This window comes from Tachypleus tridentatus, chromosome 7 (genome assembly GCF_004210375.1).
Source record: "Tachypleus tridentatus isolate NWPU-2018 chromosome 7, ASM421037v1, whole genome shotgun sequence".
NCBI lineage: Eukaryota > Metazoa > Arthropoda > Merostomata > Xiphosura > Limulidae > Tachypleus > Tachypleus tridentatus.
The window spans coordinates 166,556,571-166,569,307 of NC_134831.1; the positions used below are offsets into that span (position 1 = coordinate 166,556,571).

The following is a 12,737-nucleotide window of genomic DNA, read 5'->3' on the forward strand; positions in this document are numbered from 1 at the left end:
TTTGTTGTCCTAGGTTTATATTTTGTCTTGGGGGCCTGGCATGGCCTAGCGCGTTAAGGCGTGCTCTTCGTAATCTGAGGGTCACGGGTTCGCGCCCGAGTCGCGCCAAACATGCTCGCCCTCCCAGCCGTGGGGGCGTTATAATGTGACGGTCAATCCCACTATTCGTTGGTAAAAGAGTAGCCCAAGAGTTGGCGGTGGGTGGTGATGACTAGCTGCCTTCCCTCTAGTCTTACACTGCTAAATTAGGGACGGCTAGCACAGATAGCCCTCGAGTAGCTTTGTGCGAAATTCCAAAAACCTAAAAAACCATTTTGTCTTGAGTGAAAGTAACTTAACCTTTCATCATTTACATACACCTTCGGGAGCCGCATATTTATCACAGGAATTCATCTTCTAATCTCATACGTTAAGCCAAAACAAACAGTTTCTATTGACACGTTCACGAGCATAACTGCCTATCAAATAAATGTAGCACTTGAGTATTATGTCATGTATCTCACATATGAGGCAGAGGATATTGATAGGGTTAAACACAAAGATACGCAATGAATGAACTGTCTTTATTGCATTGTATCAACCACAAGTATCGAATACCGGTTTCTAGCGTTATGAGCTCGCAGACTTTCGCTGTCACTAGATGGGAGGGTCAGTATTATTCGAAGTTCGTGACTTTACTGTTGGTAAAATAACCACATAATTGAGTAACGTACTTTCAATGATTGTTTGACATTTACAACAGATGAGAGAAAGCTTATTTTCTGAAAATGTTTGAGTTAATTGCGTTTAATTTATGGTGTCGTAGCGATCTGCATGTGAAGACGTTTTTATCGAATTGAATTAAGGTGGTCACAAAATAAATTACAGTGATTCTGTTTATCTAAGCCTTTATTTGTTATTTGAAATTTTTAATTCAGTGCGATTTCTTATTCTTGTATTATTACACCTGGACTGGCAATAGGGAGATGGCCCCCCGAAATGTTCTTGCCCCATTACGTGTCTCATTAGCCCCCCCCCCCAAGTTAATAAAAGCTGACACTGCATTAAACGCAACCCAAGTTTACAAGCTTCGCTACTTTAGATCTATAAACTATGGAATATTTTTACAAAAACAAGTTTTATCGACTGATAATTCTTTTAAAAAGAAAAATATTTCGCCTACGTAATATTTATTGTTTTTAAACCAGCAAGTAACTCGATAACTTTGTGTATAGTACGGTAGACGAATCAACCACCATCGTGATGTTAAGACAAACTTTATTTATACGTTAAGCATCCAATAACATCACAAATCACAAGACATTTCAGTAAAAGGAAAAATAAACGAATTATGCACACCTTAATTCAAGATATCCTTTTACAAAGTAAAACTGGCGAGGTGTAAAGAGATAAAAACACAAATAATCCACCATTTTGACAAATACAGTTATAACTAATACAAAACTGTTGGCTTTCTACGGTCTAAAGCACTAAGGCTTAGCTGGGACTTAGTTTTGATGCGGATGTTTAGTCAAAAATTAAAAGGAGCTTGTTGAATGGGTACAATGGCAAAGTTTTAAACGACAATAAGATAGGAATTATTGACTTGTATTGTTTTTTCATCTCTTAATGATTGAAAAGATAAAAATGCCCAGAACTTTACTTTTGATGTCTTAGATATCTCATCAATAAAAAATATCGCATGCCCTGTACATCGAGTGTTCACGTTCTACTTTCAGTCATTTTCCGGTTAATTAGAAATTATATAAATTACTGTTGTGGCATTCTCGTAGCTAGATCTGCGTTTCTTGTATCATTTAAATTTCAGAAACAACATCAAAGTTGTGTATACAGCATTCAATTAATGTTACATCTGCACGACACAGACAACACTAGGCTAGCACACACGCGTCCCTCTAAGAATTCCAACAGCTGATCTTGTCTTTGCTGCTACATGCACATTACAAAAATTATAATCACATCTGTTCTATGTCAGTGGTCTTTTATCGCTGATGAGTCACCTGGAACAAGTCGAGTAGACATAAATACCACCAGGGTTACTCACTTTGACCTCAGAGTTCCACCTGAGAGGATCGTATTGGATTGTTCAACAAAACGGGAAGTTGCATTTCCTAAAAAGTCCACTCAGGTGGAACCCTGATGGCAAACTGAGACTTGGTCAGTCCAATCAACTTAAAGTCAGTTAGCTTGCGAGATCTATAAAAGACTCCTCTGTCTGGTCTTTGTGTTGCTGCACGTGTGTTACTCTTAAAGTCAATCAAAGCAGTTGTTTTGCAGTTAGAAGGGTCTTTCATGTTACGTCTATTGGATACCTTCTATTCAGATGACATTCCGTTCAATCAGACGATACCATACATAAAAATGACTTGCATTCGTGCTTTACGTTGTACGATGGTCAACAAATACATTTTGGGAACAGACAACATTTGTCATGTTTTTGTTTTTTTCCTGTTCATCTAAGGACGTGTGCAGTCCTGTTTGATCGATGATGCAGCATGAGGAATTGGAGCGTAGCTAAGGTTTATTCTCACAATTTTAGAACTGTTTAAAGAGGAATCATCAACCAAAAGACTGTGGAATGATAGTATCTGTGATGTTATTTTGTACAAGGACCATTCGTTCAATAGTGGTTAATCACTTTGATAGTCTTCTTAGATCGTTAGTATTTGGCCCTCATATCCTCCTTTGTTCTTTACATCCAAGTCTTCTTTGTTATGATTGGATGATGTTTGTTCGGTGTTACATCAAAAGAAAACATGACTAGCTCTCAAACCAAAAACTTACTTCTGTTGAACAATAATGTGTAACCATTTACTAGTACTTTGGGTGTACCAGAGATTAAAGGAAGTGTGCTCAGTGGTTGCCTTTTGCTACTTGTGCCTCAAAGTATACAATAAACAGATCTCGACTTTATAGCATAAAGAAGAGATTTTTTTTTAGAAAATAGCTTGGTCATTTTTAGAGAACGTCATTTAATATTTATGACATTATATAATGGCAGATTGAAGATGATATAACATTCATGTGATGTACGAACCTTGAACTAAGAATAGATGGACATGAGGGCCTACATTGTATTCGATACTCGTGAAAAGATAAAGACGTTGTAATAGACGAGTTCATCTTTCCAAATATACTCGAACGGTAGTTCCATTACAAAGGAAGCAACTTCCACAGTAAGAATTTTATTGGGATGGATGTCGTCACTTGTAGACAAAATTCCAATTTTATAGACCCTTTTTTTCTTGCTGAAGATATGCGAATAAGTATGAAACATAATAGATAATCTTATTTTGAACTATCGATAAAATTTTTTTATCCAGTTGGCTATAGATGACTTAAAAATGAAAATTCACTACAAAGTTTAGTACATATTTAAGTAGCTCTAATTCACTACTTAAACAGTAATTGAGGAATCCCATAACTTGCCAGGATTACATGCTCAGTTATGTACGACGCTGATTTTTAATTAGATGAATGACCTGAGTGATGACGTATAAACAGAGTTATTGTATTAGCTTATTGAGAAAAACAAAAACGGGATTCTCTGCGTTTCCCGCATTTTCTCGTTTGTTTGACTGCGGCATATCAGGTTCATAGAACAGCTCTGAGTTTGTTTTTTCTTCATTTCCCAAGTATAAACTTGTACCTCGCAGTTCCGTCATTTCTTGACCGATTTGAGATCTAATCACAGTTTTGAACTCAGTCGGTCAAACAAACCCTTTCGACTGATGTATTTGATCAGGCCCAAGAGCCCATAAATTAATTTACCCTAATTCTATCTGAAAGAATTAGAATTTGAGGATAGGCTGGTAGTGATCTTGATGAGTAATAAAATCGTATCTGGTATACACGCGCCTCTCGCTTGGTATTGCTGGTACATACAGGTATAGCTAATAAAAAAGGGGGAATAAAGTCTAAAATAAATTTTCTCTACTTCTGCCTAAAGGAATTAAGTGCCGCGGCTATTGGGAATTCCCTCTTGTTTTTACATATTCTTTCTGACTCGGACAGACCTTTTATCTTCCAGTAGATGTCTTCTACTTAAGTAGGCTAGTGTTGCAGGTTAGTTTAGAGGAAACTTGTAAAGGTTATAGTAAAAGGACAAATATCTGTACAAAAGAGTGAATCTCATCCATAAAACATGAGAGGGTTTTGCATACAGTGAGTTTCAAAATATTCAGTAAATGATCCTGACACCACAAGGTTTTTATTTGCAAACATTATTCTCGAGGAAAATAGGGGGTGGGGAAACTTTCCCCCCAAAAACAACAGCAGAACTAGCATCACGCATTTGGGTGGGGGAGGAGACTAGAATCTAAGTAGAAATAATGTACAAAGACTAAGCTGCCGCTAGGGCTTAACAGTTTGACAATTAATTTAAACACGACTACACGTTGTAGCAGCATACACGAGAATGACTACAGTTTCATACTGCTGCTGTAATCCTTACACGTAGAACAAAGTTTAACCTCACGACCAAAGAAAAACTAATAAGATAAAAACAAATCTCAGTGATTCACAGCAACACATTCAACTGGAAGTTGAAGGGAGCAAAAGTGAACATAATATTTAGTTGTGTCGAAAGTGCAGTTTATCTTTCACGGGATTATACACCTACTAGTAAGAGTTAATAATGATCAGTGAACAGAAAAAACAACAACATACATTCCCAGATTTTCTTCATGCGTTGAAGTTCAAATTAGGGAAGCGTTAGTCCTAACGGTTTGCTTTGTTTTTAATTTTGCACAAACCTATACGACGGCTACCTGCGATAGCCGTCCCTAAGTTAGTAATGTAAGACCAGATGGAAGGCAGCTTGTCATCACCACCCACCGCCAACTCTTGGGCTACTCTTACCAACGAATAGTGGGATTGACTGCACATTATAACGCCCTACGCCTGAAAAAGAGAACATGTATGGCGTCACAGAGATCCGAAACCGTAATCCACAAATTGCGAGTCGAATGCTTTAACTACCTGGCCATTCCTAACGGTCTATAAAAGTACCGTTCTTTTACACCCTATTAGTAACTCGCCCATTAAGGGTTTTTTTTTTTTTAAACAAACACTTCCTTAATGACATCTTTTTGTGTGCCACACTCATGATGTTAAAACTCCGGAATTGCAAGAAACGCCTTATTGTAGGCTCTTAACAAAAATAAATATTTAAGTTCTTAAATAGCTATTCTCCCAATTTATGCATTTTAATCACTATTAACGTACGAGGGCTGTTCAAAAAATACGTGAACTGACGTCATAAAACAAAATGTACTTCATTTAGAAGTTACAGGCCTGGGACTCCTTCAAAGTACTCTCCTCCCCAACGCACACACTTATCCCAACGGTGTTTCCACTTGTTGAAACAGTCCTGGTACGCTTCTTTTGTAATGTCCTCCAGCTCCTTCGTCGCATTTGCCTTAATCTCGGGAATCGTCTCAAATCTTCTTCCTTTCAAGGGTCTTTTGCGTTTGGGGAACAAGAAAAAATCGTAAGGAGCAAGCTCAGGTGAGTAGGGGGGGTGGGGAAGAACAGTGATTGAGTGTTTGGCCAAAAACGCACGAGTTCTGAGGCACAAATTTCGCAGCAACGCGGTGCATCTTCAATTTTTCGGTCAAAATCTTGTAACAAGATCCAACTGATATCCTACAGTCTTCAGCAAGCTCCCTGACAGTCAGACGTCGATTTGCCCGCACCAGGGTGTTGATTTTGTCGACGTGTGGGTCGTCAGTTGACGTGGAAGGACGTCCAGGACGCTCATCATATTCAATGGACTGTTGACCATCCTTAAAACGTTCATGCCACTTGAAACATGCCGTACGTTTCATAGCAACATCACCGTAAGCCGTGTTAAGCATAGCAAAAGTTCAGTTGCAGATTTTCCAAGTTTAACACAAAATTTCACAGCAAGTCATTGCTCCTTCAGGTCATTCATTCTGAAATCCGCCAAACGAAAAAAATCGCACTTTACTTAAAACCGCGTAGCTAATACACAAATGAAGATATCTGCAATCGGGAAATGGCGTCGTAATCAGCTGATCTGTGCAAACTAGCGACACCAAGCGGATTCCCCTGGAACCAACTGGAGCCGCGCAATTCAAACAGTCCGCGTATTTTTTGAAGAGACCTCGTATATCATCTGAATGTTCTCGATATTATGTAACTACACCATCTATATGTTCGGAGGTACTATAGCCCTAAGAAAGTTACTTTTGTTGATTAACGAAAGTTTGCAAACAAACGTACACAGGCGTAACCTTCGACTTTTTTCCAAATAATATGGAGAAAATTTCATAGCATTATATAGTTGTTATTCCATGCCCACACTGGTGGAACATAAAATTATATTTCGCTTTTACAAACACATCAACCAATCACAGAATGCGTTCATGTACACAGTTCCTTGTTACACAATCATAGTTCATCAATATTTAACAGCAATTTAATATAAATTTACACAATAATAGATTATATAATAACACATGTTAATGATCTCAACACCAATCAAACAGGAGTAATAAATAAACATCTAAAACAGTTTTTTACAATGATGAACGTCATATAAGCACGTTATATGAAAAGGGTCGTATTTATTCTTCACTAACATAGAAGTCCACACATTTAATAACCAACAATACAGGGTGTTTAAACGAGTTCAGTAATCTAACATCCGCGTGCTCACTCACCTTAAACTCACGAGGAAAATAATTTCTCGAATGAGGCTTTAGTTACAATACCGAGATGAATCAATTAGGCTATATAGTAATTTATATTTGTTTCGTAGGTGGCGTTTTCTTATATCGTCAAAGTAGCCTCACAAGAACTGATACATTATAAGCTAATGTTGTTATTGTTAAACCTAGCTATGCCAGTGCCACCTGGTAGTCCATATTGCAGCAATAATCTTATACTGACCTAATATGTAGTTTTAAAACAAGTCTTGCTTTGTTTATTAAGCTACAGTATATCGGACAAGTAAATTATTTAAAATCTGTTTGAAAACCTATTTTTGATATATAAATAAAATATACTAGTCTCTAAAATATTTATTTCGGGAAATGATATGTCGTGACGATGGTTTGAGAAAAATTTATCCAGAACTCTTAAAAAATCCAGTTGAAATGTTGCACTTTGATAATCAGTCTACAAGGTTGGAGAAAGAAATACTTCACAACATACTGAGCTGATCTTTTAGCAATTTAAAAGCCACCGAAATCTTTCCATGATTTTTTCTTCAAATTAAAATTAGTTATTGTGGCTATATTACGATTAGTTTGGAAGCAAAACACACACTATTCTCTAGACTGTGGAGTGTGAGCAGCGACCTCTAGTTACTTCTGTTTTGGTTAAGCAAATGGTGTGTTTCCCTTTTTTGAGGGGAATACACTGCTCCTCGAGTTCTTTGGAGGAAGCTTTATTGCTCTCGGACGAATCGTTCCAATTTTGTCGAAAAAATGGAAAAAACTTTACGAATCTTCGAACGTTTCTTTTCCTATTGTCGCCTGATTTGGTAATGTTGCGTTCATCCGAGTACAAATATTTTCCAGAATCGTGGTTTTTAAGATCTCTTCGGGTCCCACGAGTACTTTTACGTCGACCACAGTAAGCTTTCCGAATGTTGGCCAGGCTACGAGAGGACATTAACACACTGGCGTTCCTGGACATGCTAGAACTATCGTCAACATTGGTGTAACTGGTAGTCTGAAAGTCCAGGTGTAGGCGGACCAGGTTGACTTTAAGACAGGGACAAAATATATGCAGAAAAGTACGCCGATATTTTTGACTGAGGAGACAATAGAGAACAAAGTTCCCAGCGGCATTGATAGCCATCAGGAAGTTGAATATATTTCCTAACCCACGAGTGATGGCGTTCTGGGGGTGAAAGGTGGTGTAGACCAAGAGGACAGCTGTGGGCATCTGGCAGACCATGAACAGTACCACAACAGCAATCAACATGATGGTGATTTTGCTTTCCTGCCGTGAAGATTCTCGAGTATCTCGACGTCTGGTCATCGTATCACGCTGGACACTGGACGCGTGTACAGATCTGACCAAGAAGGAATTGAAAATGGCCAGTAGAACGAGAGGTATGAAGACAAATAAAAACACACACAGCCAGTAATATATATTTTTATAAAGCACGTTCATTCCGAATTCAGAGAAAGTTGGCTTCACCAAGGTCTTATTGGTCTGTGGGTCAGTGACTTCTACAACAGTCCATTCAAACGGAGTTGGGAGGGTCAAACAGCAGCAAATAAAGGCTATGATAATGACCACTTTTTTGGCGCGTGATTCAGTACAGTAAACCTTTCCTTTGATTGGATGACACACTGCGATGTATCTTTCTACTGTGAACGATACAGTCAGCCACACTGAAGTGTTGCTAGAAGCGTCGGTCAGCAGTAAAGCGTACGGCCAGAATCGCCAGTAGTTTATATGGTGGGGATCGGTCAGGCCGGGATAGTGAGCAATGGACAAAATGAAAATACACAGCAAATACAACATGTCAAAAACAGCTAGTCCGGCTAGGTATTTGTTGGTGGATGAACTCATTTGTCGCCGAGTCATGATAACAATGGTCACTAAATTTCCTACAACACCGACGAAAGAAATAATTGGTACCAATACTCTCTGGATCCAAAATCGACTCAAGTTCCGGAACCGTAAATAAGTGAGATTGGTGTCTGCCATGTTGGTTCCAGTTTCATTTTCCAACCTGAGCAACGCTTCTATAGTTGGCCAAAGGAAGGAGTCGCAAACCCTTGGTGGTGATGAGGATTGGACGGTAGCGTTACAGCCCCAAGTATCGTTAAAAGGTTCGAGTCCAGCCATTGATGGTTGTAGAGTTAATACTCTTAGCAGAAATCTAATTCGAACTTACCATTATCTACGTTTTGCGTGCAGATTGGATCATGTTTGAAAATAAATCCTAGAAAAGAAATAGAAAAATCAATTAAGATTACAGAATAAAAGATATATCGTCCTTTGTTCTCTGAACTTGGCTAGAAATAAAAAAGGAACAAAACAAAACAAAATAATTAATCTATGAAATTCAACGGCCATTTTTTTGCTTATGTTATAGCAATTGACTACATAAATAACTAGTTTTTCCTCTCTAAGGGTTCACTGGGGCAGGGCGTTATATATTGTGGTTAGCCAGGATTTATTGTTTGCGTTCTGATGTCGCAAAACACGCTCCGAATTTCGGGTATGAGAACGTTAAGAGCAACCTTTACAGGACAGCGGTAAGTCTAAGGACGATAACTTTACAATCCAGGGTTCGATTTCCCGCGGTGAACACGACTGATAGCCCAATATAGCTTTATTCTAAAATAAGCGAAACAATCGACAAATCTCAATGTTCAGCCAGATAAGAGTAGCGTAAGAGTTGGCGGTGTGTACTACTGATTATTTGCTTTTCATATTTTTAGTGAGTCAAACATTAGAGAAAGCTATGCGCAGATAACTTTTATATATCTTTATGCAACATGTCTAGAACTAACATTGGTTAGTTCGATTGGTTATCTCCATAAAGTGTACAGTCTAATTTCAGCTTGTTTATATTGTTCTATATTTGAAAGTAAACACACAGAACTAATATTTTAAATTTGTTTCCACAGAAGACTTGTACACAATACGAACTTCTATGTTCAAAATATTATTTATTTATGCCTGTGACTCGCTTCCAAATCGCAAAACGTCATATTTTATACACACAAAATTATAAGTTTAGACTTACAGTGGGAGCACGTGACAAGCTATTCACGTCGTCATTTTCAACCTGAATAGCATCTTTGAAAAATACTGGCTTAGATTATTCATTTCCTAAGTGTGATCCATGGACTACTGGTGGTTTCGCGACCTGTTCCAAAATACAAGTCATACAAAATGCAATTTTCCCATCAATCTTGATGAGATTTTTAGTTTTGTTCTTTTTGGTGGCTGGAGTGTGAAGTAGGACCGGTAGGTGGGCCATGGAACCTTTCACCCAAAAAAGTTTGAGTCTCTGAGCTAAACGATCCAGTTAGAGACTTGTTAGCTGTTAGACTGCACAGTTTGAGGACAGCCAACGGTTAGATCGAGTCTACCCGTTAGGAGAATAGTGCTGACTCATCTCACGTGTAATTGTGGTTAAAAAAATATATTTATACACATAAGGACTTTTATACATATAACAATAAATAAATACAGGTATCAAAACGCACGTTTACATAGCAATCACCATTTCAAATATTTTGTGATTTGTATGTGTTTTTGTATACATAACGAATTGTTTTATGCCCGCATGCTGAGCCACTAATGGGTAAGTTTTGTGAAACGTGAAAGTTAGTGTTTTTGGATAATTTGCTCTGCTACAAATTATTGACAGTGAAACGCTGTCGTAAAACACAAAGCTATACAACAGGCTATCAAGATTCAGTTCATTTCAGGGATTGCTGAGTCACCTGGGGAAGGGGATTCGTAAACAAGGAAAGGTAATGTAGTCTTCCAATTGCAAATTTAGTGCAAACAATGAAAACGAAATGAGGGGATTTAAAAATCGAAATTATTAATGAAGGGTAAATCAGTCCTTTATAATAGTAAACATACAAAAGGCTGTGTTTTATAGCATGTACAACTGAAAGTACGATGAGTTTCCAAAGGTAAAGTGTTTCGAAGCTTTGAATCTTTCGATCCTTAATCCAACATATCAATCAATATACGAAACATGATCTAAAATCAATTGTAACAATGTAATCGAACGTAAATTGAACACTAGCTTCGTTTGATGTGAACTGTTTTTTCCTCCTCTATTCTTAAGCTGCCAAAACATGATTATAATAAATTACATTTGTCAATACGGTCAGGATTATTGTATTTTTAAATACTACAATCTCTAATTAGAGTACATTTTTCCGTTAGTGTTGCACTGGGTGAAACGCGTCGTCGGAAATGGATATGAGAGACATAGTGTGGTTGAAATACCATTACGCTAACAACTTGGGACGGCTATCTGCAGATAATCCTTGGGTGTTTCTTTGAAGAAAAGCTCTTAAACAAACCTAAAATCATGATTTGAAATGAAACAAATTAAGGTAAATACCCTTTGTTACATATTTTGAACACCTTTAAAACTATTTAATTACATGCTGGGGAACTAAATGAAACACGCTACAAAATGATTTTAACTAAAATATTTGTTCTTCCTTGATTCTAAAGTTTCAGTTACTTCGATTTATACGAATTACGTTTTTATCTTACCTTGTTACTTTTGACAGAGTAGACTCCATTCACTACAAGTCCAGTTTAATACACAAGACTTAATCATCCATTCACTAGTTGGTAAAATCCACTAAGAATACACATTGGTAAGAAGGTTTTAACCAAATTATTGTTGATTTTGGAATTGCTCTAAGGGAAAGGAAAAAGAAAACTCACAACTTTATAAGCACCCATACAACTCAAACTTCAATACCTGTGGATACGAATGAAAAACATAAAACATTGGAATTATTATTTAAATTAATTTTTCTACCGGTCTCGTGAGTTTAAAGTTCACTCTTCAAGAAATAGCCTCAGTGCGATTTTAATTTTTTGTGTGCACCTTTCAGTAATTGTTTTCGGAGTTGTGAAACCATGCAAAAAATTATAAAGGGAGCTACAATTTGTTTCGAATACTTGTTCTTAAAATATGGACTATTTTTTCTGCGTATACTTCTTTATGCTAGGAATTATAGGGTGTGAAATTCCGATATAGCAATATATTTTAGAACCACATAACAGAAGTAAACTGAATATCGCGACGTTTTGTGACATTGCTGCTGAAACGTTGGTTCTAACGATCCGCAGCCTTATATACTAACTACAAGACGATAGTTTTTTAAAAAGATTGCACAGTTGATATTAGATGTACTTTTCCAAATACCAGTAATAAGTAAATAACTTCTGCATTTCTTTGTACAATTTGCTCTTTCCAATGCTCTAAATGGGTCAGCGGTAAGCCTGAAAGCTTATAAGGATAAAATACAGTGTACAGTATAGATAACCCATTGTGTTGTTCAACAATAACAAACCAGGAAAATTAAACTAACTAGATTCGACAATTTATAGACCTTCAGTAAGTTTTTTCTTTAATTTCGCACAAAACTACGTGAGGGTTATCTGTGTTAGTCGCCCCTAATTTAACAGTGTGAGACTAGAGGAAAGGCAGAAAGTCATCACCAGCCATTGCCAACTCTTGAGCGGTTCTTTTACCAACGAATAGCGGGATTAACCGATACGTTATAACGCCCTCACGGCTAAAAGAGCGAACACTCAGACTGTGAATCAAGCGCCCTAATCACCTAGCCAGTTATTCTAGTATTTCCATCAAACGTGTTTCTGATATTTGTGAACTCACTGTGCCTTGTATACCTTACTAATCGTGAGTTGACCAATAGATGTCGGCATAAAAGTTTAGAGAGGGATTGTATGTTATAATTCTGCCCGATTTTTAGTACTTCAGGAAATAGTGTTTAAAATTAGTGTTCCCAAAGTCTTTTAGTTTGAAGCCCCCAACCTACAATTTCATCATGGCAATTGAGAAACAGTGCCCTATTAAAAACAATAACATTTCCTTGCGACATAATGTATACTTTAATTAATTCAACAATTTCTATCGGCTTGCTGTTTATTTAGAATTAAAACTAATTCAGCATCTGTGTTTTCGGTCCCTTTATTTTACGGCCCCCGCTTTGAGAAAAACTCTTTATTTTGAA

The 12,737-nt window shown here is 37.3% G+C and overlaps 1 protein-coding gene across 1 annotated transcript; it reads right to left on the bottom strand.

Moving 5' to 3' along the window:
• Positions 1-7,062: 7,062 nt before the first annotated feature.
• LOC143258216 (FMRFamide receptor-like) lies at positions 7,063-11,387 on the bottom strand. Its single transcript, XM_076517212.1, has 2 exons — positions 11,242-11,387; positions 7,063-8,929 (listed from the first exon to the last, which is right to left on the bottom strand). Exon 2 carries the CDS (start codon positions 8,830-8,832, stop codon positions 7,300-7,302), a length of 1,533 nt encoding a protein of 510 aa, XP_076373327.1. The 5' UTR covers positions 8,833-8,929; positions 11,242-11,387; the 3' UTR covers positions 7,063-7,299.
• Between the last annotated feature and the right edge of the window lie 1,350 nt (positions 11,388-12,737).